General features: G+C 41.5%; 1 protein-coding gene across 2 annotated transcripts in view; it reads left to right on the top strand.

The window, feature by feature from the left end:
- Positions 1-1,230: 1,230 nt before the first annotated feature.
- Positions 1,231-27,220, top strand: part of SPAST (spastin) — a 60,314-nt gene continuing 34,324 nt past the window's right edge. Inside the window, exons 1-3 of one of the 2 annotated variants that reach the window (XM_075862902.1) lie at positions 1,231-1,835; positions 8,872-8,955; positions 11,228-11,311. In XM_075862902.1, coding sequence (XP_075719017.1) covers positions 1,421-1,835; positions 8,872-8,955; positions 11,228-11,311 — 583 coding nt within the window. In that variant the 5' untranslated portion in view covers positions 1,231-1,420. The remainder of the gene's footprint in view (positions 1,836-8,871; positions 8,956-11,227; positions 11,312-27,220) is intronic. The other variant, XM_075862901.1, reaches the window with a different exon arrangement.

Genomic DNA, 27,220 nt, shown 5'->3' with positions numbered 1-27,220 from the left:
TAAAGAGGCTCTGTCACCAGATTATAAGTGCCCTGTCTCCTACATAATCTGATCGGCGCTGTAATGTAGATAACAGCAGTGGTTTTTATTTTGAAAAACGATCATTTTTGAGCAAGTTATAAGCAATTTTAGATTTATGCTAATTAGTTTCTTAATGACCAACTGGGCGTTGTACAGAGGAGTGTATCACGCTGACCAATCAGTGACCCATCAAGTTTCAGGGTGCATGAATCCCCCCTAATTAGCTATTTAGAGGGGCTGCGGTGCTCCGGCAAGTGCTGCTTTCCCTTCATTGCTTACACAGCTCCGCACCTCAAAACACCATCCCATTCAGAGTGGCTGTGAATAGTATTATAACTTCCTCCCATTCAATTGAATAGATGAAGCTGTAACACTGATCACAGCCGCCAGGAATGTGCAGTACGGAGCTGTGTAAGCAATGAAGGGGAAGCAGAACTCGCTGCAGTGCCGCGGGCCCCTTTAAATAGCTGATCGACGGGCCATCAATTTTATGTCACCGGATAAGCCTTTGAAGCTGGTCATACATTAGATAAAAGTCGACTGAGAATGCCGATTTCAGTGGGATCGCCACATCTAATGTGTATGGGGCCCGCCTGACTCCCTGGATTTTAACTTGCTCGATCCTTTGTTTCTGTGGCGAAAACAGCTCCTGAATTTCAGACGTTTTTGCAAGTACTCGCGTTTTTCGCGGCGTCTTTTACGGATGTAATTGGAGCTGTTCTTCATTGGAGTCAAAGAAAAACGGCTCCAAAAACATCCTAAGAAGTGTCCTGCACTATTAAAAAAAATAGTGCATAGATGTCCATATCCTCTTAAGTTGAGGCTCTCAATTCCTGCACCCCCACATATGTGGCCTTCTGACTTTGACTATGCTGGCCATTCAGGAGACGAATTGCCATGGCGATTATAAGGCTTTGTGTGCTATAACTACATACCCTGACATTGATGACATATACCCAAAATGAAAAAACAGGGCACGCCCTTAATGGGCGGGGTTCCACAGAAAACAATCAATAGATCATTGCAATATACACTGGCGCTGGGCGTGTCTTCCAGTACAGAGGGTGTGGCTTCCTATTCTAGGCTGTCTTGCTATACAGGGGGCGTGTTTTTCTATACCGAGGTCGTGGTTTCGTGTAATAAGGGCCAAAGCGACCTATCACACGAGAGGAGTCAGGGGAAACGCCGTATCATGTACGACGAGGGAGTGTCAATTCATTCTGGGCGGGGATATGCGGCTGACTGCTAATGGCGGAGATAGAGAGTAAAACGTCCCGGAGTGGGCGGAGTCAAGTGTCAGTGCGTGAGTGAGGCAGGCGAGGAGAGTCGTATCAGGCGCAGTGGGAGGAGCTGACGGGCGTTGAGCCCGGTGTTATGGCGGCGGCTGCGGGCACTGTGAATGAATTCTCCGGGTGGAAGAGGACACAAGAAGAAACCGGTGACCCCAGCGGCAAACAAAGGTCCCGGGGCCCAAGCACCGCCCTCTCGCTCGGAGTCTCCGGTACAGGGCGCCCCGCCTACTCCTCATAAGCGGAACCTGTTCGTGTTTTCCTATCCTCTGCTCGCTGCCTTCTCGTTGCTCCGGTTTATTGCCTTCCAGCTCGGCTTGCTTTTCGCCTGGTGTTGTGACCGTTTTTCCCGTAGGGTCATGGCGGACAAAAAGATCCCCGCGACCCGAACACTCAGTGATCGCAGCTCTCTCAGGACTGCTGTGACTCAGGACAGGCCGCAGGAGCCTGAAGTGGTACGGGGTTATCACCAGCAGGCCTTCCATTACATCTCTATGGCTCTCCGTATTGATGAACAGGAGAAAGGTGAGCAGACTACGTCATATCAGTGGTGAATGAGACGTCAGAACTGGTAATTGACCTTCTCCACCACGTGACGTCACAATAGCATGCGTGATGACCGGTATAGCTGTGTCACATGCAACTCCTTATATGACAACTTGCTGCTTTTGTGGGTATCACTAAACACTTTAGGCGCTCCCCAATATATAGGTTGTGACAGTGACATGTTGGCACAGCTGGTGTGATTGGCTGGGCAGAACTACAGATGGCTCCTCTGGCATGAACCTTGCTTATCAGGACCATCCAGGCTTATAGTTTGTGCTGATTCAGGTCAGTAGTGAATGATCAGCATCTCTTCACCACTGGGCATGTGGATTGTGAGGAGTGAACAGTTGCTGTAGTCTCTCTCCCTTATGTCATATGGTAACCCATCAGCTGATCATCATCCTCACCAACTACACTCATTATGTGATCACTATCCTCACCAACAACACCCATCATCTGATCATCAACCTCACCATCATCTGATCATCAACCTTACCCAGCAGATTTTTGCCGGTTCTTGGTTCACGATGTGCTATACTTTGTATTCTATACTCGAGTAAGAAGTGGCTACTTCATTCTATATCTGTCATCCGCTTATCTTAACACAGCAGTTGGGTCTACACGTGATGAAATAGATACAATAGTCTGGTGTAAATGGCAGTATAAATGAGTTGAATTTGTGTCAAATGTATCAGGATGGCACAAGCTGCATAATAAATTTGGCACACGCCCGACAGTTTCTGCACTAAAACTGCATCAAGAAGTGACATGTCAATGGTTCCCGATTCGGGATAAAAAGTGACAACAATGGGAGGCATAATTCACACGGATTTCACGTAGGATCTGTATACATGAAGCCATGATGTGCCCGTACTCATAGTGGTTCTTAGCGTGAAGCCACTATCTTTGTCGCAAAGAATACGTGAAGTTTTACCATGAATTTCTGCTGTTATGCGCTACACTTGTACTTGCTGCGCGTTAAACGCATTGTGATACCGTTGCAATCTGCAGTAAACCGCTATGTGCACGGGCGTCCTAAGGCTCTCTTCCCTTATTTTTTTCTTTGTGTTCACACCAGGAAAATCTCCAGACGTGTGTGCCGAACGTAAAACTCCCATCAGATACAACTGTGTGCTGTACGTCCTCAATGTAAAAATTCCATTCACTGACAGCAAGCATTTGTATTAAAAACACAGAAAAATGGAAATGCAAAGTTTATTAGAAAGTTTCACAAAACTTTTGACAGGAATAATAAAGTTAATAGGGCAACTGGCCTGAGCCCACACAAATAGAATCATGCTGTACTAGGTCATGCCAATCTGCGACTAGTCCAGGATTACCTGCTCCACGTTCTTTATTACTGGAGTACACTGTACGTGCCGCTAAAGAAAAGTAAAGGTCTTGTCACTAGTTAGGGTATGTTCACACGGCCTATTTTCGGGCCGTAAACGTCCGAAAAATCTGAAGCAGAACGCCTCCAAACATCTGGTCATTGATTTCAATGGGAAAACGGCGTTCTGTTCCGATGGTCCGTTTTTTTGCGCGGCTGCGTAAAAAAACGGCTGTGAAATAGTGCAGGTCACTTCTTGGGATGTTTTTGGAGCCGGTTTTCATAACCGCTCCAAAAACGCAGCGAAAATCGCGAGTGGCTTGAAAAACGTCTGAAAATCAGGAGCTGTTTTCCCTTGAAAACAGCTCCGTATTTTCAGACGTTTTTAGTCTAGTGTGTGAACATACCCTTATTGTTATCAACTGATCCCTGCTCAGCAGTCGACTTGCAGATTATGTTTGACCCTTTGGCCACTCCGTAATGCCCAGATTGAAAAGCAGTGTCGCAGCAGGTGTAAGGGCTCATTCACACGGCTGTGTTTTTCTTCAGCGTGCCGATCTGCATTTTTTTTTTGGGCTTGCTCACTGACCTATTCATTTATATGGGGTCATTGTTTTTTTTGCGGATCCAATGTTGCAAATTACAGAACATGTCCTTTTTCCTGTCCGTTTTGCTGCCATTCAAGTGGCAGAAATAGTGGACAGCACAAGGAAGCCATCGGAGTGATGTATGCATTTTGCGGATACGTTTCTTGGAGCTGACTGGGAAATCTGATCACGTGACATTCCTATGGGTGCAGACCGCAAAATACGGATCACACACAGAAACAACCCTGCTGTAATATACGGAACGGTTGCAGAAGCAACTGGGAGGCATTGCTGACACAAATCTAAACGATCCGTAGTTTGCGGTGTGATCAACAGCAGTGGTCGTCTGCATGCGGCCTAAATGGATACATGTACCTGAAAAGCTTGAGTACTCTGCTCAGTCTCATAAACTTCGAGAAATGTTCCATACAGATTTTCTAGGGTCCCTGTGAAACCTCATTAGGTCACTGAATCTGCACAAGGTGTAGGCCTTGAGAGCCTGTCTAGAGTTCTTACGATGCTGAGGTAAAACTGAGGCCTGTTCATGTGGAAAACCTGTTCTCATAAATTACTAATGAGGCCTAAGACCTTGTCAAGACAAATATCTATCTGCTTTGCTTTTGTCTTATGATTTAGTTGAGTTCTATAATATTTTCCATATTTAACTATAAACATCATAAAATGTAATGGCGAATAATAAAGAAATGAAGAGATTAATAATTGACTTGTGTACAGGGATTAGAAATCAAATGCGTAAATGATTCCTCCAGTGGTCAGGTGTCTCGGAGCCCCTGTCTGCTTGAATATGTTTCGGAGGGTTGCAGGATTTTCACATTGACGCCTCTTGAATGTTGTATTTTTGTGTCTGTTGTGCTTCTGATTGTTTGCGCTACGTCTAGATGAAAGGTTGGTGGGCGCTGCTCGCTATAGGGCTCTAAGGAGAGGCTTACTGACAAAGCTCCATAAATTGACTTTTGAGGCCCAGTTTGGGAGACGGTTTCTGTCATGCTTGGATTACCGCACCCTTCTGAAAGCATCGAATTTGTTATCCACCCATCTTCCTCCTTTTGTATCTGAGTCCGTTTTATTGCCATTTCTGGCTTATCTTCTGACCAGAAGAAAATAAAAATAATTGCAGATTATTTGATTCATATAAACTGGAAGGTTGAAATGTGTTTTTTGCTTTCTTTTATTTCATATTCGTTTCGCAATGCTCACATTCTTAAAGCTATGGGGCAGCCCTAAAGCTTAGCCATCTCAGACATGTTTTCTGAACGACTTGTTATTCATGGATGCTCTGTGAGGATTGCCGCTTTGGGCGACAACTCCATTAGTTAAAAACAACAAATCACCGATCGATTTCTGCCTTGATCTGTGGCTTGGCAGGCACATCTGTGCATGAACGACTTTACAACAACCAAAAATTTCTAACAAAGCAGATGAATTTTTCCTCATATCTGCCTTCGGCCGCCTCCTGTCATGCTAGTTCATGTCATGAAAATGCTCCTGTGTATGGTCGGAATATACTATCCGTTCTCTAAAGAATTTGATTGTTTCTTGCAGGGCTTCCAGATAGGAGCAGATCTCCATCTGATTGGTATCCTAGTTCAGTTCACGGTTTTACAAAGTATCAGATATGGAGATTTGAAAAATCTTTGGTTTTGCAAACGGAAAGGAAAACAGAGACCACAATAGTGGTGCAGTTAAAAACTGGGTTTAAAGAGACTGTCACCACATAAGTGCCCTATCTCTTATATAAGAAGATGGGCGCTGTAATGTAGGTGACAGTAATGCTGTTTATTTAGAAAAACTATCTATTTTAAACCACTGAGTGATTTTTAGCTTTATGCTAATGAGTTTCTTAATGCCCAAGTGGGCGTGTTTTACTTTAGACCAAGTGGGCGTTGTACAGAGGAGTGCATGACGCTGACCAATCAGCCTCATGCACTCCTCTCCATTTACACTGCACTAGCGATAGTTATATCGTTATGTGCAGCCACATACACAAACACTAACATTACTGCAGTGTCCTGATAATGAATATACATGACCTCCAACCAGGATGTGATGTGTATTCGCAATCCTGACACTTCTGAATCTTTTCTGTGAGATTCCAGCAAGGCAAGCGTAATCTCGCGAGATTACAATGTAACCTGTCATTTCAAACGAGATTACGCTTGCCTTGCTGGAATCTCACAGAAAAGATTCAGAAGTGTCAGGATTCTGAATAAACATCACGTCCAGGCTGGTATCGTGATTTTGCGTTAAGGGGTTTTCCACGTTCTGACAACTGATGACCTATCCACCGGATAGGTCATCAGTATATGATTGGTGTGGGTCCGACACCCGGACCCTGCAACGATCAGCTGCTGCGGCTGCCTCCGGGCATCGGACAATATTCTCGGAAGCAGATGGCTTGGTTCAAATAAGCTCTGCTCCTATTAAAGTGAATAGGTGCAGAGCCGCGGTTCTGCCGAACGGCCGCAATGCAGTGGTCGGAGCCATCTGCTTCTGGCTCCAACTACTGAATACCGTTCAAAACGACCGGAGGCAGCTGGATCAGCTGATCGTTGTGGGTTCCAGGTGTCAGACCCCCTCACCAATCATATACTGATGACCTAACCCCTTTAAAAAAACAAGCCCTCATACACCTCCATCGACAGTGGGGAAAAAAAAAAGTTATCAATTTATCCAGAACTCTCTCCTTCTTCCTGCAGTCCGGCCTCCTTTTCGTGCAGAAAAGAGGGAGTCGGTAAGTATGCCTTTTTTTTTTTTTTTTTTCTTATTATTCGTCACCCCCCCCCCCCACCATAGTGCTGCATTCCGCAGAGGAAATGCCGTTAAAAAAAACAAAAAACCTCAACGTATTCGGACGGAAGGTTTTGCGGGTTCCAGGTCTGATGCGCTGCACCGTTTTTACGCAGCATATCCGACCTGTGGGAACCCGGCCTTACTTAGCATTTTCCAGATATGTCTGCTGTCATACTTGTTTATAGTCAGAAGCTGTATGAATGCTTGTTCCTGACCTTTGGCTCATGTAAACTATCAGCCGCCAAATGGCTGATTGTATCTTTTATGCAGCTTATAAAACAATCATTTTACAAACTGTATAGGGACTGAATAATCTTATTATCAATTGTTCGTCCACATAGTTTGCGTCGGCCCATGTAAAGGGGCCTGTAAATGAGCGCCGATCAATTTGGAATGGCGCTCGTTATGAGCAGAAATCTGCCTGTAAACCTGCCTAACACTAATCAAATTTCAGCAGTCTATCCATCCTCTTTGTTAAAAGTTAGGCCTTAGGGGTATGTTCACACGCAAACTCAAAAAACGTCTGAAAATACGGAGCTGTTTTCAAGGGAAATCCGCTCCTGATATTCAGACGTTTTTTAAGCCACTCGCGATTTTGGCAGCATTTTTACGGCTGTTTTTGGAGAGGTTTTCAATAGTCTATGAAAAACTTCTCCAAAAATGTCCCAAGAAGTGACCTGCACTTCTTTTTCGCGTCCGTTTTTCAAAACTGCCGCGTAAAAAAAACGGCCCGTCGGAACAGAATGCCGTTTTTCCCATTGAGATCAATGGGCAGAAGTTTGGAGGCGTTCTGCTTCAGATTTTTCGGCCATTTACAGCCATGTGAACATACCCTTATTCAGACGAGTGTCCGTTTTGCATCCGCAAAAAAACGAACCATATTTCATGCATTTCAGTTCTGTGTGGCATAAGTGTTCTTTCCGTGGGGCATCAGTTTTTCACGTCCGTGTTTCTGCGCGTCCTGTTTTTTTTTTTTTTTCTCTTTAACAACTGGTGAGACAAAAAATCACGCATGTGTGAATAGCCCTATTCATTTGCGTGGGTCCGAGTGCTGTCCGTTATTTCAGCAGACATACATGTAAAATACATTTGTCTGAATAAGGCCTAAAGCTGCTTCACGAGTCTCTCTTGTCCTGGACCCCAGTCTGATAGCTTTTACATACTCTGATGCATTGAAACGAACTGCACTTCTGTGAAATAAAGTTAGTCAGGGCTGGTTTTCAAACTCTAAATGTAAGCAAGAATGTTTCTATTCACTAACTGCAAGCAGTGATGTTAAAGTTAAGTAATTGACAATTTTTAGTTAGAGGATCTGTCACTAGTTTAGTAATGCCCGATCTCCTAGCTAATCTGATAGGCGCTGTCACACTGATAATGATAGTGACAATTGTGTCCCAAAAAGTTTATTTTATGTTATGAGCTTTATTCTAAATATGTAAATGAGCCTTTATTAGACAAGTGGGAGGTAACGGCAGCGATTTCTCCTGAGGTGGAGCTACGTCACAGCCCTGTCCTATCAGCATGAAGCTGCTTCACACAGGATGAGAGACTGAGGCTGGAGGGAAGGGGGGTCACTTCAAATAGCTATATCTTGGGCTGAGGACCACCTAGAACAGCGGTTCTAGCTGTGGAACAACTGGAGATATCACCAGTTGAATACACAGTCGGGAATGGAAGCTGTATATTATATGATCACGCTGTGTTGCTGGGCAGGGAAGGGAGAGAAGTTGTATGATGATTGGACAGTGTCCTACAGAAAATATTACGCCGCCCAGAGTGAAAAGGAAGTCACCTCCTATTTGGCTATTAGAGCCACATTAGCATATTTAATAAAAAATGCTCATAACTTTTGCAAATCTTTTTTTAAAACAAATCCCGCTAGTTATCAGCATCATGGCACCTATTCGATTAGATAGGAGATGGGGAATTAATAAACTGGTGACGGATCCTATTTAACAAACCTATCAAGGGTTGATTCACAGGAGTATTATGGCCTGGTGTGAGAGCAGATCAATGGAAAGCAGGAAAAAAAAAAAAAGTTTTCAAACTAACATTTAGAAAAGGTTTTCGTGCCTTCCTGTGTCAGGATTCCATCTCTGTTTTGACTCCCATATATCAATCTAATCTAATCTAATCTCAGAGAAGGTTATGTGGGAATAGTAAGTGGATCTGACCGGTATTCTGTGCCAAGCAGTGATGTGTTTTATGAGCTAAGGGCTGGTCAGTAGTGCTGGTTATGATCCAGTGCTCGCGATGCTTTGCTGAACATTTCTTCTTTTCTTTTCAGATCAAAAGGAGCAAGCTATTGAATGTTACAAGAAAGGTATTCAAGAGCTAGAGAAAGGAATTGCAGTACAAGTTAGTGGACAAGGTAAATGTATGGTACTAATGCATGTCATGTGGAAAATAAATACACGCAATGAGCTCACATAAGGTCTAGTTTGTTTTTAGGAATTTTGCACGTGACATGGGCCTGTTAGTATTCACATCTCACACAAAAAAAAAGGTCTACAGATTGAACCATATAAAAATAATTTCTGTTAGGAAGGCCAGGTTTTTGTTGAAAGATTGCACTTTAGGATGAAGCATATGGTGTAAATAGTCACACCGTCATATGGCGGATGAATTATATTGGGGATGTAGTGAGCATCATCTCGGCATGTACAATTTGCTCGGTTGTGCTAGAACATCAGACAACCATGTTCTAATCTGGTGCCTCCCAGAGACCGAAAGCTGTTTTCTTTGAATATTGGGAAGGCAAAATTGGACTATTGAGGACTGCATAAAGTCAGTGGGACCACCACCTTTGTCGTGTCAGCCTTTCAAACTAGTGGGACGTCACTGAACAGTAAAAGTCTCCTGAACGGTTTTGCAGATCAGGATTATGTCGTTTATCCATTCTTCGATAGTTACTTTCAGGAGGCCAATACAATTTGCCCTAGGAAGAATTTCCTAGAGTCCAAATTTCATGCTCCTGGAGTATCGTTGTAATAAAGTAGCGCTGCGTAGCACGTCTATACCGTCATGCGTTTGGCTATGTTGTGGTGCTATCATAATAGCATTCTGGGGCATCCCATCTTCACATCAGGCACATTGTAACCTCAGTGTCATGTTGCTTTGGGCTGTTCTGGAGGGATAACGTGGTCCATCCTGCTACAAGATAGGTATGTATCGGAAATGAATGAACTTGGGTGTACGTGTATTTATCTTTTAAAATTAGACTTTGAAGATCTCCAATCACAAAATGATATCTTGTATATGTGGCATTTATCCAATAGTCTTCACCTAATTTATGACTGTCCTATTTTTATTAGAATAGTCTCCATCGGGCTGGTATACGTCCTGTACACCCTTTTTTTTTTTTTTTTTTTTTTATTTATTTATTTTTTAATAATATTTAACATGGAAGCCTATGGGTGACAGATGTATGGCAACTGTCACATGTACTTAACGTATATACATCTGACATCACTGTCCATATATGGACAGTGATGTCAGCAGGTTCCCAATGCTGGCATCCCCGGCAGAGCATTGGAAGCGCTCTGCCCACTGACTTCGGTGTTGGGGAAACTTCTGATTTTACTGTCCATATATGGATAGTGATGTCAGGGCTTCCCCAGTGCCAGAGTTCCTGGCTACGGTGCTTAAAGACTTATACCTCTGACGGAAGGTAAAAACATGATGCGAAGGGGGCTGTAGTTGCTGATCATAGCTGTGTTTTTAACATAGCAGAGCTTTTTTCTATAAAACATAAAATAGTTACTGCATCACCCATTTTATTTTTTCTAAACTTGTCTATGTATAAAATATATCCTGTAATAATGTAGTGTGCAAAGGGTCTATTGAGCCTGAGCTGATATAAAAGAAAAGTTGTGCAGATTTTCCCGACTCATTTGCTGGCAGATGTTAGGAGAATGTTATAAGATGGGAAGAACACTTCAAATGACATTGGTGATCTATGTATAATTGATAAGGTGCTGGCAGTAGATTACCCTCAAAATGCAGTTTTTTGTCTGCTAAATGGGTTTTCTGAGCTTATGACAAACACAGAAAAATACTTGTGTCTGAATGGTCACCAGATACCAACATAGCTCAAGAGCAGTTACTTTTCACTGTCTTTATTTTTCCCACCTCTGCAGCACTTTTCATTTTGCTAAGGTTTGGTCTTGGTGGGACTACAGTTCCCTTGATTCCTCTCACAGACAGTTTTTAAAAATTGGAAATCCCCTTTAAATTAAATGGTATCTCTCAGCAGTTTTGACCCCTTTAAAACGGCTGACAGTGCTATATAGATGACGGGGAGAACCGTGCAATGATATCTGAGGGGGGTGGTTGTGCAGGTTGCATGACCGAGAAATCCAGGTTTTAATGTCCCGCATAAACGCAAGTGCTATGGAGGCCTCTTCATGCTTAGTTCTCCGGGCTCGCTGCCCTGAATGCTACCCAGTCTCTCCCATCTGCTCTGAGTGACAGCTCTAGCGTCCATATAGCGCTGTCAGCAGTTTTGAGGGGTGGAAACTGCTGACTGATTCCCTTTAAAAAAACAAAAACTAACTCCCATGTAAGAAACTTCCTAAACCCATTCTATTTTATATTAACTGTACTTATTAATCACACAAGATATATTTTATTTCCGCTTGAAGGTGAGCAGTACGATCGAGCACGCCGTCTACAAACAAAAATGACGACCAATTTACTAATGGCAAAGGATCGTTTACAGTTATTAGGTATGTATTAATAATAATATTGTGGATCCTTCTTAGAATTTTCATAATATCCCATGAATAATATTGATTTTATGTAAATGTCATCCTTGTATTGTTAGTTATACAACTTTTTAATGTACTTTGTATTTCACTTCCTCAGGTTTATGGCTTTTTTTAATGTAGATATTTCTAAGGGCAGTGTAGGATAGAGGGGGCGCCGCACAGCAATAAGTTCAATAGTCTTTTGTGCAGGATTTTGGAGTAAAAGTTTTTTACATTTCTGGCTGGAGAGTTTGGCTTCTTCTATGAGCGTGTATACAGGGACAGCGGTCAATCAACTCCAGTGTGTCGGAGAAGCCAGACCTGGGGGCTGAAAATGTAAACTGCATTTTACTTAAAAATCCTACTCGCGGTATGTTTTACATATGGCTGTACTCCGCAGCGTCCCCTTATCCTATGCCCTCAAGGCAGTATAGCACTACTGGCATCTGGGTCAGTTGGACAGCATCTGGATATGTGTTTAGCCTCAATATAAACAAGAATTCTTCCATTCCCTGATGGCAAGCAAAGATCTTGTGGCAAACTGAAATGCAAAGCATATTAACCGGTTTGTAACTTTTTACTACTTTTACATAAAACTAGACACCACCTTTAAATTCTAGGCTAATACTATTAGGCCTAGTTCACACTGAGTATTTTGCAGGCAGAAAAAATCTGCCTCACAATTTTGCCACGAAAAACGCCTTTTCTGCCTCCCATTGATTTCAATGGTGGGTCAGAGGCAGAACCACGGCAAGAAAGGACATGCCGCTTTTTTCCCCGCAAGCAGCTCTAAGCTGCCTGGGTAAAAAAACTGCCTCCCATTGAAATCATTGGGAGGCGATTTCGGCTGGTTTTGCCAGTCAAGCAGTTGCCACGTCAAAATCAGCGCCTTGTGAACGGACCCTAATTGTGTATCGAAATTGACACTTGTGGGTACAATAATAAAAAAGCAATTTGCATGTAGAAGGCTGGGGGCACACACGTAACTCACCAACCGTTATGTAAGTAATGTAGTTGTTGACCATCATGTGCAATAAGTAGACACTGAAAGAAATGTCGATCGCTGGGATTGCGCTGAATGTGGCTGTTCTCTTTATTATTGGGCATGTCCTTCCCTTGTGCAGCTTTGGTACTGCATGAATGCTAATACTTCTAATATGTCATTTGTAAAAAGAATCTGTCATGTTTTTGTTCTTATGTCTTTAACATTTGTTACAGTTTTTCTCTGATCACTGAGAATTAAAGTAATTGGCAACTAATCCTTATGAGGAGATAAAAAAAATTAAATAAATTAGATTTAAAGTGGTATTTCAGCCTTGTGCATTGTTCACTTATCCACTGGTGTGCGCGGTGCAGTGGCATTCAAAGTCTGAGGCTGATGGAAAATGTGTTTGGCTATTTTCGTCAGCCCTGTAGACTTCATTCAAACGCTGCCTCGCGGCGTGGGTGGGGCACTTGGACCCCAACCGATCTTGCATTTTTCACCTATCCAGTGAATAAGTGTTAAATGCTAAAGGTTGGAATACCCATTTAAAGAGTAATTTTCGTTTAAACAAACTTCTCACATGTCAAAGTGTTTTGATTTGTGGTGGTCTGGGTGCTGAGACCCCACCAATTGCTGAAGCGATTGCTGCTGAAGAAGCAAAGTGCCTGGGTAAGCAATTCTGCCCGTTTTTTTTTTTTTACCAATCGGTGGGGGTCATCTGTACTCCCACCTATTTTAATGTTTCTGACGTCCCTAAAACATGTCAAAAGTTTGTAGAAATTAGTTCCTTTTATTTTGGCATTCCCAATGACAGATTTTCTTTACTTGGCTGCATGTAGCAGTTACGACCTCTTCACTACAGCGCATGCTGCTAATTTTACTACTTTTTAGTTAGTTTCTGGTGTACGGAGTGCATTAAATGCTTGGAGGGTTTGTTGCAAGTAGTAATAGTACGTTACTGTAAAATGTCCCAATGGATGTCCAGTTGTAAAACATACCGTTGTCAGGTCAGCGCGGATTATTGCCTGTTTATATTCGGAAGATGATCGTTCACAACCTGTATTTTCCACATTGCAGTACAAGCTGTGATTCATGGCCACCTTTCAGTTTTTTGGTTAACATTGATTCACTTAGGCCTCATGTGCTCGTCTTAATAAATTAGGCGCATCCTACACCAGCTTTCTTTAGATTAAAGGATAGTTGATAATTTTTTGATCCTTGGAGCCCCACTGCTGGGACACCCACTGACCAGAAGAACGGGGGTCCGGAACTCACTCCTCCTCACTGCTCGACTGTCAAGGACGATGGAGCGGCGGTTGACCATGTGCGCTGATGCTCTATTCAAAGTCTATGGGAATGACGAAAATAGCGAATTCAGTGCTCTGCTGTTTCGGTCATTCTCATACACACTGAATAGAGCGGCGGGCACATGCTCGACCGGCTCTCCATTAAAGATCCTCCTCACTGCAGAGTGTGCAGTGAGGAGGATCTGGGAGTTTGGGACCCCCATTCTCACGATCGGTGGGGTACCCCCATGTATTTCTGCAGACTGCTGGTCATGTGTAGTCACTAGCTGCCTGTTGCTGGGCAAAAGCTGTACATATGTGTGAACACTGCCTAGTAATTGAGTGCATTAATATTCGATTCACTCAAGTTCATGCCCAGTTTGTATTGCACATTAACCCCTTAACGCACCATGACGTAACTGTACGTCATGGTGAGCAGTAAGTTCGCGCACCTTGACGTACAGTTACGTCATTGCTTTGACAGTTAACCGCCGCGCGGCGCTACACCGCAGCGGCGCTTAACTGTGCAGGGTGACAGCCCTGCTCTCCCCGTTGCCGATCAGCGGCCTGTCGCCGCTGATATCGGCAGTTAACCCCTTAATTGCGGCGCTCGATTTTGAACGCCACAATTAAGGTCTTTAGTGCCGATCGGCAGCCCCCATGTGAAATCACGGGGGCTGGCGATGGTACCCATGGCAACCGGACGCCAGACAATGGCTTCCGGGTTGCCATGTACAGAAGCCTATGAGGACCACCCCGAGGGTGGTCGTCGTAGGCTTCCTGTCAGTGTGACTGTCTCGTCACAATGACAGTTGAAATGCATTACACTACGTGTGTAGTGTAATGTATTCCAGCAGCGATCAGAGCTGCAAGTCTAAGTGTCCCCCAGTGGGACAAGTGAAAAAAGTAAAAAAAAGAATAAAAATGTTTTAAAAAAAGTGTAAAAATAAAAGTTAGAAGTGACATAAACAAGAACTGCTTTTTTTCCTATAATAAGTCTTTCATTATAGGAAAAAAAATGAACACGTAAAAAAAAAGTACACATATTGGGTATCACCGCGTTCGTAACGACCCCAACTATAAAACTATAATATTATTTTTCCCGCACGGTGAACACCGCAAAAAAAATAAACGAAAAACAATGCCAGAATCACTATTTTTTGGTCACCACCCCTCACAAAATATGTAATAAAAAGTGATCAAAAAGTCGCATGTACGCCAAAATTGTACCGATACAAACTACAACCCGTCCCACAAAAAACAAGCCCTTACACAGCTTTTTTGACTGAAAAATAAAAACGTTATGGCTCTCAGAATATGGTGACACAGAAAAGACATTATTTTCTAAATAAGTTATTTTATTGCGCAAACGCTGCAAAACATAAAAAAACGTATATACATATGGTATCGCCGTAATCGTACCGACCCGCAGAATAAAGTATAATAGTCATTTATAGCCCAGGGTAAACGCTGTCAAAAATAAATAAAAATCATTGTCAGAATTGATGGTTTTTGGTCACCTGGCTTGCCGAAAAATTGAATAAAAAGTGATCAACAAAATCGCATGTACCCCAAAATGGTACCAATGAAAATTACAGATTTTCCCGCAACAAATAAGCCCTCACACGGCTCCGGTGGTGAAAAAATAAAAAAAGTTCCGGCTCCCAGATTATGGCGATGCAAAATGTGCAGAGTGTTCCAAAAGTGGATAAGATCGGGCGACCATTTATCAGTGCGACACCGGCCACATATCTGCGGATTATTATTTATTTACCCCATTATTATACCCTCTTATTATGCCCCTGATGTACTCTGCCCAGCCTACATGTGCCCCAACATTATAAACTGAAATACCAGCAAAACGCCAGAGCTACTACCAAGCAAAATATGCGCTCCAAAAGCCAAATGGCGTCCCTCCCTTCTGAGCCCTACAGCGTGCCCAAACAGCCGTTTATGTCCACCGATATGGCATCGTACCAAAAAATGGTACCAATAAAAACGACAGCTCGTCCCGCAAAAAATAAGCCCCCACACCGCTCTATTGACAGAAAAATAAAAAAGTAGTGGCTCTTGGAAAGCGGGGAGGAAAAACGAAAAAGCAAAACATGAATCAGTTCGTAAAGGGTTAATTACTTTCTAATGAAAAAACATTTATGACCACATGTGGGGTATTGCCGTACTCGGGAGAAATTGCTTTACAAACGTTGGGGTGCATTTTCTCGTTTATCCTTTGTGAAATTGAAAAAATTCAACATTTTAATGGAAATAATGTTGATATTAATTTTCACGGCCTAATTCTAATAAATTCTGCAAAAGACGTGTGGGGCCTAAATGCTCACTATACCCCTAGATAGATTCCTTAAGTGGTGTAGTTTCCCAAATGGGGTTACTTTTGGGGGGCTTCCACTGTTTCAGTCTCTCAGGGGCAAATTCGACATGACACCCAAAAACATTCCAGCTAAATTTGAGCTCCAAAAGCCAAATAGCGCTCCTTGCATTCTAAGCCCCGGTGTGGGTCCAAACAGTAGTTTATTACCACATATGGGGTATTTACGTAATCAGGAGAAATTGTTTTACAAATGTTGGGGCGCTTTTTCTCCTTTATTCCTTGTAAAAATTAAAAATGGCTACCTTTTTTCAGAAAAAAAGTAGATTTTCATCTTCACATACTAATTCAAATAAATTTAGCAAAAAAACTGTGGGTTCAAAATGCTAACTATACCCATAGATAAATTCCTTGAGGGGTATCGTTTCCAAAATGGGGTCACTATTGGGGGGTTTCCACGGTTTTCTTCCCTCCAGTGCATTGCAAACGCGACACGGCACTGAAAACTATTCCAGCAAAATCAGAAATCCAAAATCCAAATGGTGCTCCTTCTCTTCTGAGGCCTGCTGTGGGTCCAAACAGCAATTTATTACCACATATGGGGTATTGCTATAATCGGAAGACATTGCTTTACATATGTTGGGGTGTTTTTTCTACTTTATTCCTTGTAAAAATTTAAAATTTCCTAATTTTTTCACAAAAAAAGTAGATTTTCACCTTCACATACTAATTCAAATAAATTTAGCAAAAAAACTGTGGGTTCAAAATGCTAACTATACCCATAGATAAATTCCTTGAGGGGTATAGTTTCCAAAATGGGGTCACTTTTGGGGTGTTTCCACTGTTTTGGCAGCACAAGGCCTCCTCACACCTGACATGGTACCTAAAATATATTCTAATAAAATAGAGGCCCAAAATCCACTAGGTGCTCCTTTGCTTCGGAGGCCGGTGTTTCAGTCCATGACCGCGCTAGGGCCACATGTGGGGTATTTCTAAAAACTGCAGAATCTGGGCAATAAATCTTGAGTTGCATTTCTTGGGTAAAACCTTCTGTGGTACAGAAAAAATTTATTACAAATGAATTTTTGAAGAAAAAAAATGAAATTTGTAAATTTCACCTCTACTTTGCTTTAATTCCTGTGAAACGCCTAAAGGGCTAAAATACTTTGTGAATGCTGTTTTAAATACTTTGATGGGTGCAGTTTTCAAAATGGGGTGATTTATGGGGACTTTCTAATATATAAGGCCCTCAAAGCCATTTCAGAACTGAACTGGTCCCTGAAAAAATAGCCTTTTGAAATTTTCTTGAAAATATGAGAAATTGCTGCTAAAGTTCTAAGTCTTGTAACGTCCTAGAAAAATAAAAGAATGTTCAAAAAACGACGCAAACCTAAAGTAGACATATGGGAAATATAAACTAGTATGTATTTTGTGTGGTATTACTATCTGTTTTACAAGTAAATACATTAAAATTTAGAAAAATGCTAATTTTTGCTAATTTTCTCTAAATCTTGGCGTTTCTTACAAATAAATATTTAATTTAATGACAAAATTTTTTCAGTATCATAAAGTACAACATGTCACGAGAAAACAATCCCAGAATCGTTTGGATAGGTAAAAGCATTCTGGAGTTATTACCACATAAAGTGACACATGTCAGATTGGCAAAAATGGGGCTGGTCCTGAAGGCCAAAACAGGCTTAGACACTAAGGGGTTAAGGTCATATCACTTATGGCTGAACTTGATTTGCGAGTCCACAGTATAGTTTGACCTAAAAAAAATTCCAGCCTTGTTATGTTATTGTGTTGATATGTATGTATTCATATACGTAAATTTTATATAACTGGTCACACACCGGGTCAATGGGGAAAGACGGCTTGTGAAGCGGTTTTTTACGCTGAGTTTTTTGAAAAAATTCAGCAGCGTAAAAATATGCCGTGTATGAACTACACAGCACATTTCCTATTTAAATCAATGGGATTCTGTTTGCAGGAGTATTTCTACTGTACTTTGGCATGTTTCACAAGCATTTTACCCACCGAAATACACTTGAAGATAAGCTGTGTGAACAAAGCCTTACACTTGCTTTGAAATCATTTTTAGAAAGGCATCTTTTTTTTTATAGAAGTGAATTCTAGCGAGTACATCACGAGAAATGGAGGGATTCAAGTTTGTTGATTTGGGGATTGTCTGGATCCTATCTATAGTCGTGCAGAGAAGAAGCCGAGGGATTGACTCAAAGTATGAGATCATATTCGCATCTGCTTAAGCTTTTGCCTCTCAAGCTGACATTATTGCGTCTGTTGCAATCATTAATGTCAGACAGCTTGGTGGTAATGTGGGCTACCTCACCTTCTAATGCCTCAGTAGCATCAATAAGGGTGATGTGCGAAGAAGTACGTTCCACCGCTTTCTCCTCCAGCCTGGAGGTTCTGTCACCTATTTGGAAATGTTCCCTCTGTATCTCACTATGCCTAGCATGTCTTACAAGAAAGGCCTGAGTGAGGCTAGGAAAAGGTTAATATTTTTCTCTGTTAAGAGATGCAGCGGGTTTCTGCTGGCAGGGTCCATCGCCATCCTGGGAGAGGAGGCAGACGAGCTGAAATGTGAAGGCGAACTGCCCCGAGGTACACCCGCATCAGAAGATCTGGGGAAGTATTCGGTCAATTTGACCGGTGCTTGGAGTTCTTTTACTCTCCCCATTGTCGGTCAAGAGCGTGAGCAGGAAAATAAGAGGTCAGTCGCTATAACAGCCGGTGTGAGCTAGGTGCTCAGACCAGAACTACAAAATCGAGTGTTGGGCGCCACCAGTCTGCAGGTTACGCCTCCTCCTTGAAATTTTTTTTTAAAGTGGTAAAGGGATTTTCTCAGGACAGCCCTTGTCCTTATGCCCTATTAGAGCTTATGGATGTCACATAGGATTTGTTCTGCCCATGACTTCTCCACCCCCCATAGAGGAGTGGCTCTTGCACGGGCAAGCTTGGTACAATGGCGTATTACATAATTGTCCATTTTACTTGAATAGGCAGTGTGTAAAACTCTATTCACTGCAGCGAAAATGTTCCGTTGCCGTCTGCTTGTCACTTTTGATATCAAGGGGTGGCATTCTGCCATGAAGGGTGTATGGCAGGGCTGTCTAGCCTTTTGAGTGCTGAGGGCCCATATTTATAGCAACGTTAAAATGGTGGCTGTAATAATCACAACTGTGATTGGGCTAGGGTTGTCACGATGCCAGAATTTGGTCTTTGAGACGGATACTTAGTGTAGTATCATGATTCTCGATACCAAAATAAACTAAAATAAAAAATATATATATATATATATATATATATATATATATATAAATGAGTCCTTCCATTTTCTGATGTGAGGCACATGTTGTTATCAATTTTGTGTATGACACGATCTACAGGGCACAGTGTTTTCAATTTTGAACCTCCATGTGCCTCACATTTAACCCCTTAAAATAATCCCTGGTCATTTTGTTTTTTCACGGTCACATTCCAAGACTCGTAACTTTTTTTTTTTTTTTTTTCCGTCGACCTAGCCGTATAACGGCTTGTTTTTTGCGCGACGAGTTGTTTTTTGTAATTGTACCATTTTTAGATGCTTATAATATATTGATTAACTTTTATTAACTTTATTTTAGGACAGAATTTCAAAATAAGCAGCTATTCCAGCATTAATTTTCACGTTCTAAATTTACGCCGTTTACTATGCAGTGTAAATAACATGTTAACTTTATTCTATGGGTCGGCACGATTACAGGGATACCAAATATGTAAAGGTTTTATGTTTTCCTACATTTTAGGAAAAAATTACTTGTTTTTGTACCGCTGCATTTCAAGAGCCGTAATTTTTTTTATTTTTTTGTCTATATGGGCTGGATTTTTGCGGGCCAATGTGTAGTTTTCATTAGTACTATTTTGGGGTACATAGGACTTATATATTAACTTTTATTTATTTTTTTATGGGAGGAATGGGAGAAAGGAGAGAATTTTGCCATTTGTTTTTTGCGTTTTTTTTGGACGCCGTTCATCCGGTGGTTTAATTAATGTGTTCATTTTATTGTTCAAGTTGTTACGATCGCGGGGATACCATATATGTGCCTCCGGCATGGCCTAACAGGCATTTGCTGAAGGCAGACCTGGGGGTCTTTGTTAGGCCCCCGGCTGCCATGGAAACTCGACGGCGACCCGCGATTTCTTTGCGGGTGTGCCGATGGGGGGACAGAGGGAGCCTCCCTCCCTCTGTCAAACACATTAGATGTTGCTGTCACTATTGACAGCGGCATTTAATGGGTTAAACTGCCGGAATCGGAGCGCGCTTCGATTCCGGCAGTTGCAGCAGGAGCCAGGCTGAGTATAACAGCCGTGCTCCTGCCGCTGATCGCGTGGGTACAGTGTCAGTACCCGCGCCATCACAGGACTGATATATCCGCCGTCTTGCGCGAACTAGCAGCTGCAGAGGACGGATATATCCGTCCTTCGGCGTTAAGGGGTTAATGGTAATTAACCCCATTATTTACCTCACACATTAACCCAGTGTTGCCCATTGACTGTGAGGTATATGATGGGTAAACTACTATTAATGTGAGACACATGCAGGTTCAAAATTGATAACACCATGTAACCTGGAGAAGTTACTTTACAATGTTGGGGTAGTTTTTTTTTTTGCTTTATTTGTTGAGGAAATGAATAAGTTTGAGCTAAAGCTAAATCTTATTGAAGAAAAAGGATTGTTTTTATTTTCACTGCCCAACTCCGTTTATGACCACATGTGGGGTATTTTTTTTACTCTGGAGAAATTGCTTTACAAATGTTGCGGTGCTTTTTCTCCTTTAGTCCTTGTGGAAATGAGAAAAAATATAGCTAAACCTACATTTTCTTTGAAAAAAAAAATTGCAGATTTTCATTTTCACGGCTTCCAATTTCTGCAAAAAACCTGTGGGGTCAAAATGCTCACTATACCCCTAGATAATTTCCTTGAGGGGTGTAATTTCCCAAATGGGGTCACTTTTGGGGGATTTCCACTGTTTTGGCACCGCAAGAGCCCTTAAAACCTGACATGGTGCCTAAAATATAATCTAATAGAAGCCCCCAAAATCCTCTAGGTGTTCCTTTTGCTTCTGAGGCCTGTATTTTCAGTCCAGTAGCACACTAGGGCCACATGTGGGATATTTCTAAAAACTGCAGAATCTGGGCAATAAATATTGAGTTGTGTTTCTCTGGTAAAACCTTCTGTGTTACAAAAAAAAATTGATTACAAATGAATTTCTGCAAAAAAGATGGAATTTGTAAGTTTCACCTCTACTTTGCTTTAATTCCTGTGAAACGTCTGAAGGGTTAAGAAACTTTCTAAATGCGGTTTTGAATACTTTGAGGGGTGAAGTTTTTAAAATGGGGTGACGTATTGGAGGTTTCTAATATATAAGGCCCTCAAAGCCACTTCACAACTGAACTGGCCCTGTAAAAATGGCCTTTTTAAATTTTCTTGAAAATGGGAGAAATCACTGCTAAAGTTCTAAGCCTCGTAACATCCTAGAAAAATAAAAGCATGTTCAAAAAACGATGTCAACATAAAGTAGACAAATGGGGGATGTTAATTAGCACCAATTTTGTGTGGTATAACGGCCTGTCTTACAAGCAGATACTTTTAAGTTTCGAAAAATGCAATTTTTCTCTACATTTTGGTGTTTTTCACAAATAATGAATGTATCGAGCAAGTTTTTCCATTAACAAAGTCCATTGTGTCACGAGAGAACCATCTCCGAATTGCTTGGATAGGTAATTCTGAAGTTATTACCACATAAGGTGAAACCTGTCCGATTTTGATAAAATGAGGCTCTGTCCACTTTTGACCTTCCTGACAAAGCGGGAAGGGGTTAAATTCTCATAAATTGTGTATCGATACAGTATCACCTCTTCATTAAATAAGAGATGCAAGTAATTACATGGTGTGGAGTTTAAAAACAAAAACCTTTTTAACCCGTTAGTGACCGGCCCATCGTGTTTCTACGTCGGTCACTAACGGGCCTTATTCCGATGCCATAGACTTTTTACGTCGCGGCATCGGAATAAGTAAACAGAGCAGGGAGCTGTCAAATCTCCCTGCTCTCAGCTGCCAGAGGCAGCTGAGGGCTGGGAGCGTCCCTGCTCTGCCGGGTGAGATCGATATTCGTATCGATCTCACCCGTTTAACCCCTCAGATGCGGTGCACAATAGCGTGCACCGCATCTGAGTGGTTTTGGAGAGAGGGAGGGAGCTCCCTCTCTCTCCCACCGACACCCGGCGATACGATCGCCGAGTGTCTGTGTCTCCAATGGCAGCCGGGGGTCTAATAAAGGCCCCCAGGTCTGCCTGGAGTGAATGGCTGCTAGATCATGCCGTAATACATGCTATAATACACTGCAATACAAAAGTATTGCAGTGTATTATAAATGCGATCGCAGAATCTCATATTATAGTCCCCTAGTGGGACTAGTAAAAAAGTGAAAAAAAGGTTTAATAAAGTCAATTTAAAAAAAAATGTGAAAAAAAATGAAAAACCCAGCTTTTCCCCTTACAAAATGCTTTACTATTAAAAAAACAAAATAAAGTCAAAAAGTTACACATATTTGGTATCGCCGCGTCCGTAACGACCCCGACTATAAATCTATTACATTATTTAACCCGCACGGTGAACGCCGTAAAAAATGTAATAAAAAACTATGGAAAAATTGCTGTTTTCTGTGAATACTGACTTAAAAAAAATGTGATAAAAAGTGATCAAAAAGTTGCATCTACTCCAAAATGGTACCAATAAAAACTACAAGTCTTCCCGCAAAAAAAAAAGCCCTCATACAACCGCATCGGCGAAAAAATAAAAACGTTACGGCTCTTCAAATATAGACACAAAATCAAATAATTTTGAAAAAAAAGTGTTTTTACTGTGTAGAAGTAGTAAAACATACAAAAACTATACAAATTTGGTATCGTTGCAATCGTAACAACCCGCTGAATAAAGTTGTGTTATTTATACCACACGGTAAACGGCGTAGATTTAAGACGTGAAAAAGAGTGGCGAAATTTCAGGGTTTTTTCTATTTCCCCCCCAAATAAAAGTTAATAAAAGTTAATCAATAAATAATATGTCCACCAAAATGGTGCTATTAAAAAATACAACTTGTCCCGCAAAAAACAAGACCTTATACAGCTATGTCGACGCAAAAATAAAAACTATGGAAAAACTTAAAAAATGGCTTTGTCATTCAGGTTTAAAATAGGCTGGTCATTAAGGGGTTAAATGCATAAAAATGAGGACAAAACAGGAGGGTTCAGGTGGCATGATGATGTCATCGCACCGCCTGCATCACTGGTAAAGCGCCGAATAGCAGGGCAGGGAAGTGATCGTTCCATTGCCTCACCAGCGCTAGTCACTACTAAACTGTATTTGCATTAAGAACACCGATGCAAACGAGTGCTTGGGGGATAGTATCGTGATCCAACCTGTACTCTGTTTCTCGAACCGGCTGTTATTTTAACAACCGGTTTAGCAGAACCGAAACGCGTGAATTTATGGTATTGCACATTTTGCCCCCGCACAGTATCGAAATCGCATCGAAAATTTGTTGCATCGTACAACCCTAGATTGGAATCTTTCAATTATAGAGTAGCATTAGAATTGCAAAAACAGGAGCATTACCCAATTCTTTTGTAACATAATGGTATTCTAAGATTAATAGAGAAACACATTTTTAATCCCGGTTATTTTATATGTTAATTACATCTATGGTCTCTAGTAGATTAATAAATAACTTCTCAGGGCTGCAGATAACGAATAAATTGATGCAAATGTGACCAAATATAATTTGGCTCCTAAAATTTTATTTTAGACTCTGGAGCCAAAGACACCCAAGTGTTTTTTTTTTTTTTTTTCTTTTTTTTCTTTTTCTTCTTGCCTGCAGCCTTGCTACGTCTGTCTAATGGATTATTATACTTCATGGCCCAGCGGTGACTTACCTGTCTAGGGTTCAGTGATGTCACAGGCGTGCTGTGAGGTTACCAGCTCTGTACAGCGGTGATGGGAAGCGGAGTGCGATTACACTAATATCTTTCAGCTTTTAGTTCCTGAACTAGTCTCAATGTCACGTAGATATCAGAGTAGGACATCACTGTACATCAGCACTAACCTGCGGAAGTCCTCTGTCTATACGGCTGCGTTTCTCCCGTTTCAGAACTGGTGCCAAAAGAAGTGTTGACTCCATGGTGCCTATGGGTCCGGTGTTGGACGAGACTTGGCATGGCATTATTAATGCATAAAGTGCATAAACAACCCTGGAGACTTGTGTTTCGAAAACTAAACTTCAAAATACACTAAAAGACCATACCAGTTAAGCATATATAGGAATAGTGTTGTGGAAATGCAGTAAAGACTGAGGGGGTATTTTATCAACCTTTCTAAGCCCGTTTTCTACTAAAAGTTTCAAATGGGCCCAAACTTTTGTCCTCCTGGTGGCACTCAACTATTGTAGAAAGGGGGCATGGCTCCCGAAAAGGGCCGGTGCCACATTGGTCTGAGAAATTTGACCTAATTTACGCTAGAAAACTGGTTGACATTATAGTGTAAAATCTATGGGCTGTAGCAAGTTAGAAGCTCATGCCCCCCCCCCCCACCCTTCCATTGGACAGTTAAATAAAAGAAAGGAATAAAATAATGAAAAAAGTATTGCTCCCCTCTGGATTCCCTCATTCCAGCGCGGCTCCTACAACGTACAGATGCCGGGCAGCCACAGGACATTGTATTCGGCGCAGCACTGATGACTAAGGGCTGCACCGCATGTAAGACGCTGACGCTGCTCTGCGTTAGGACCTTGTATGAGCCGTGATGGGGAGAGCCTGAGGGGAGAAGCGGTGATCAAGCCTCTCAATAAATGTCACACTTTACTCTACTAATAATACTTTAATTTTTATTTCTATAAAGACTGGCATAGGAAACGCCAGTCTTAATTAATTTGCTCCTGAAATCTTATTTGTTTTCTTAGCAGTTGTTTTTCCCAGTCAAGTCAATAGGTAAAAATGCAGCATTTTCACAAGACATGCCATTCACGTGACTTGAAGGAATTTTCAGTGATGAAATCTGTATTGGACAATTCCACCACATCAAACCTTACCTTATGAATATACACAATGGGGGCTTTATCACTAGTGTCATAAGATGTATAAATGTACAAGATACTACAGCACGCTTGACACTTCTCTCCAACGAATGCCACCTCGTGGTGTAGATGTGCCAATATTATGCCCCTCTCTTTCTAAACCATTTTGAAAACTGTCAGAGTAGTTTCCAAAGCACATTTACATTTTGTGTTATACTTTTTGGGTGCAGTTTGTGACCGTAATGACGCGTTTTGCTCAGCAAATCTTCATTGTCTCTATTGTTTGGAGTTACTTCATGATTTGAACAAATGACTAGTAGATCTTATCACATATTGTTGTTCTTATGATTAGTACCTGAACGGCGGGAAGAATTACATCTGTATTCACGTGCTCCCACTTGGTTGTGGTCCTTTTGGTCCGTTTTAGTATATGAAGACCAAATGAACGAAACGCATTCTAATTGTAAAAAGGGTTAAATCTCCACCTTCTAGGATTGATTATTCATAGACTTTTTCTCCATACTACTAACATGTCTTTTGTCAGCTTTGCATGTGCCGTGTTTGTCATTTATTATTTATTTTATTGCATTGCACGCTTGTGGATAATTTATGTAGTCTTATTTCATTCCATCCATTTGGTTGGTAAGTGGATTAAACAGTGGGCACTTATACATTATTTATGTTTTAAGTTCAATAAAATGGCACATTTTTTTTTTGATCTTTAATGTAAATCTACAGAATTTTCTTGTTCCATTTATTTCCTAATGTACGTCTTCCCATCACATTTTCAGAATTGTCTTGACCTGAATGTCTTGTGTAAATATTTCTTTAGAAAGAACATCTTAATCAGAAAAGATGATGGCCAACCGTCACCATCAATATATATGTTATTAAATCGATTGATTATTAGAAAGACTGGTAGGAACTTTTCCTAGAACAGGCATAGGATTTTTTTTTTTTTTTATTTTTTTTCCTGCTTGTTACTGCCCATCTACTGCAGATACTGTCCTGCTAATGAAATTTTACGTTTTACCATTTTTGCATTTTGCGATTGTACTTTATCACTGCTAACGTTAACCTGTGTTAGTGGCAATAAGGCTTGAAAATGCATGATCACCAAGTTCTGATCAAAGCACACAATCTCTGGAACCTTGGCCTAACTTTGTTTAGTCTATTGAAATTTGGTCAGACGGGGATTGACATGCATTTAAAATGTCTTTAATTTTCCCTACGTTTAGCATGTACTGCTGGAAAGCACCCAACATACATGCTTAAAGAGGCTCTGTCACCAGATTATAAGTGCCCTATCTCCTACATAATCTGATTGGCGCTGTAATGTAGATAACAGCAGTGGTTTTTATTTTGAAAAACGATCATTTTTTGAGCAAGTTATGAGCTAGTTTAGATTTATGCTAATGAGTTTCTCAATGGACAACTGGGCGTGTTTTTACTTTTTACCAACTGGGCGTTGTGGAGATAAGTGTATGAGGCTGACCAATCAGTGTCCTACACTTCTCATTGTTCCAGCCCAGCTTCTTTCACTGCACAATCACACTGTGCTGTGGATCATGCTGGGCTGGAACAATGAGAAGTGTATGACACTGATTGGTCAGCCTCGGAGGCTGGGTTCACACGACCTATTTTCAGACGTAAACGAACCGTATTATGCCTAGTTTTAGGTCTGAAAATATGGCTCCAATACGTCGGCAAACATCTGCCCATTTGTTTGGGTTTGCCCGACGTACTGTGCAGATGACCTGTCATTTACGCGTCGCCGTTTGACAGCTGTCAAACGACAACGCGTAAAATGACTGCCTCGGCAAAGAAGTGCAGGACACTTCTTTGAGACGTAATTTGAGCCGTTCATTGAATTCAATGAAGCACAGCTCAAAATTTACGGCTGTCAGAGACGCCTCGCAAAATGTGAGGAGGAGCATTTACGTCTGAAAAGACGCAGCTGTTTTCTCCTGAAAACCAGACGTAAATTACAGCTCTCATGTGCACATACCCTTACACTTCTCTTCACAACGCCCAGTTGGTAAAAAGTAAAAACACGCCCAGTTGTCCATTGAGAAACTCATTAGCATAAATCTAAAGTAGCTCATAACTTGCTCAAAAATGATAGTTTTTCTAAATAAAAACCACTGCTGTTAT

The sequence above is a fragment of the Rhinoderma darwinii genome, chromosome 4 (assembly GCF_050947455.1).
Source record: "Rhinoderma darwinii isolate aRhiDar2 chromosome 4, aRhiDar2.hap1, whole genome shotgun sequence".
Taxonomy (NCBI): domain Eukaryota; kingdom Metazoa; phylum Chordata; class Amphibia; order Anura; family Rhinodermatidae; genus Rhinoderma; species Rhinoderma darwinii.
This window is presented reverse-complemented; position numbering and strand designations above follow the sequence as displayed.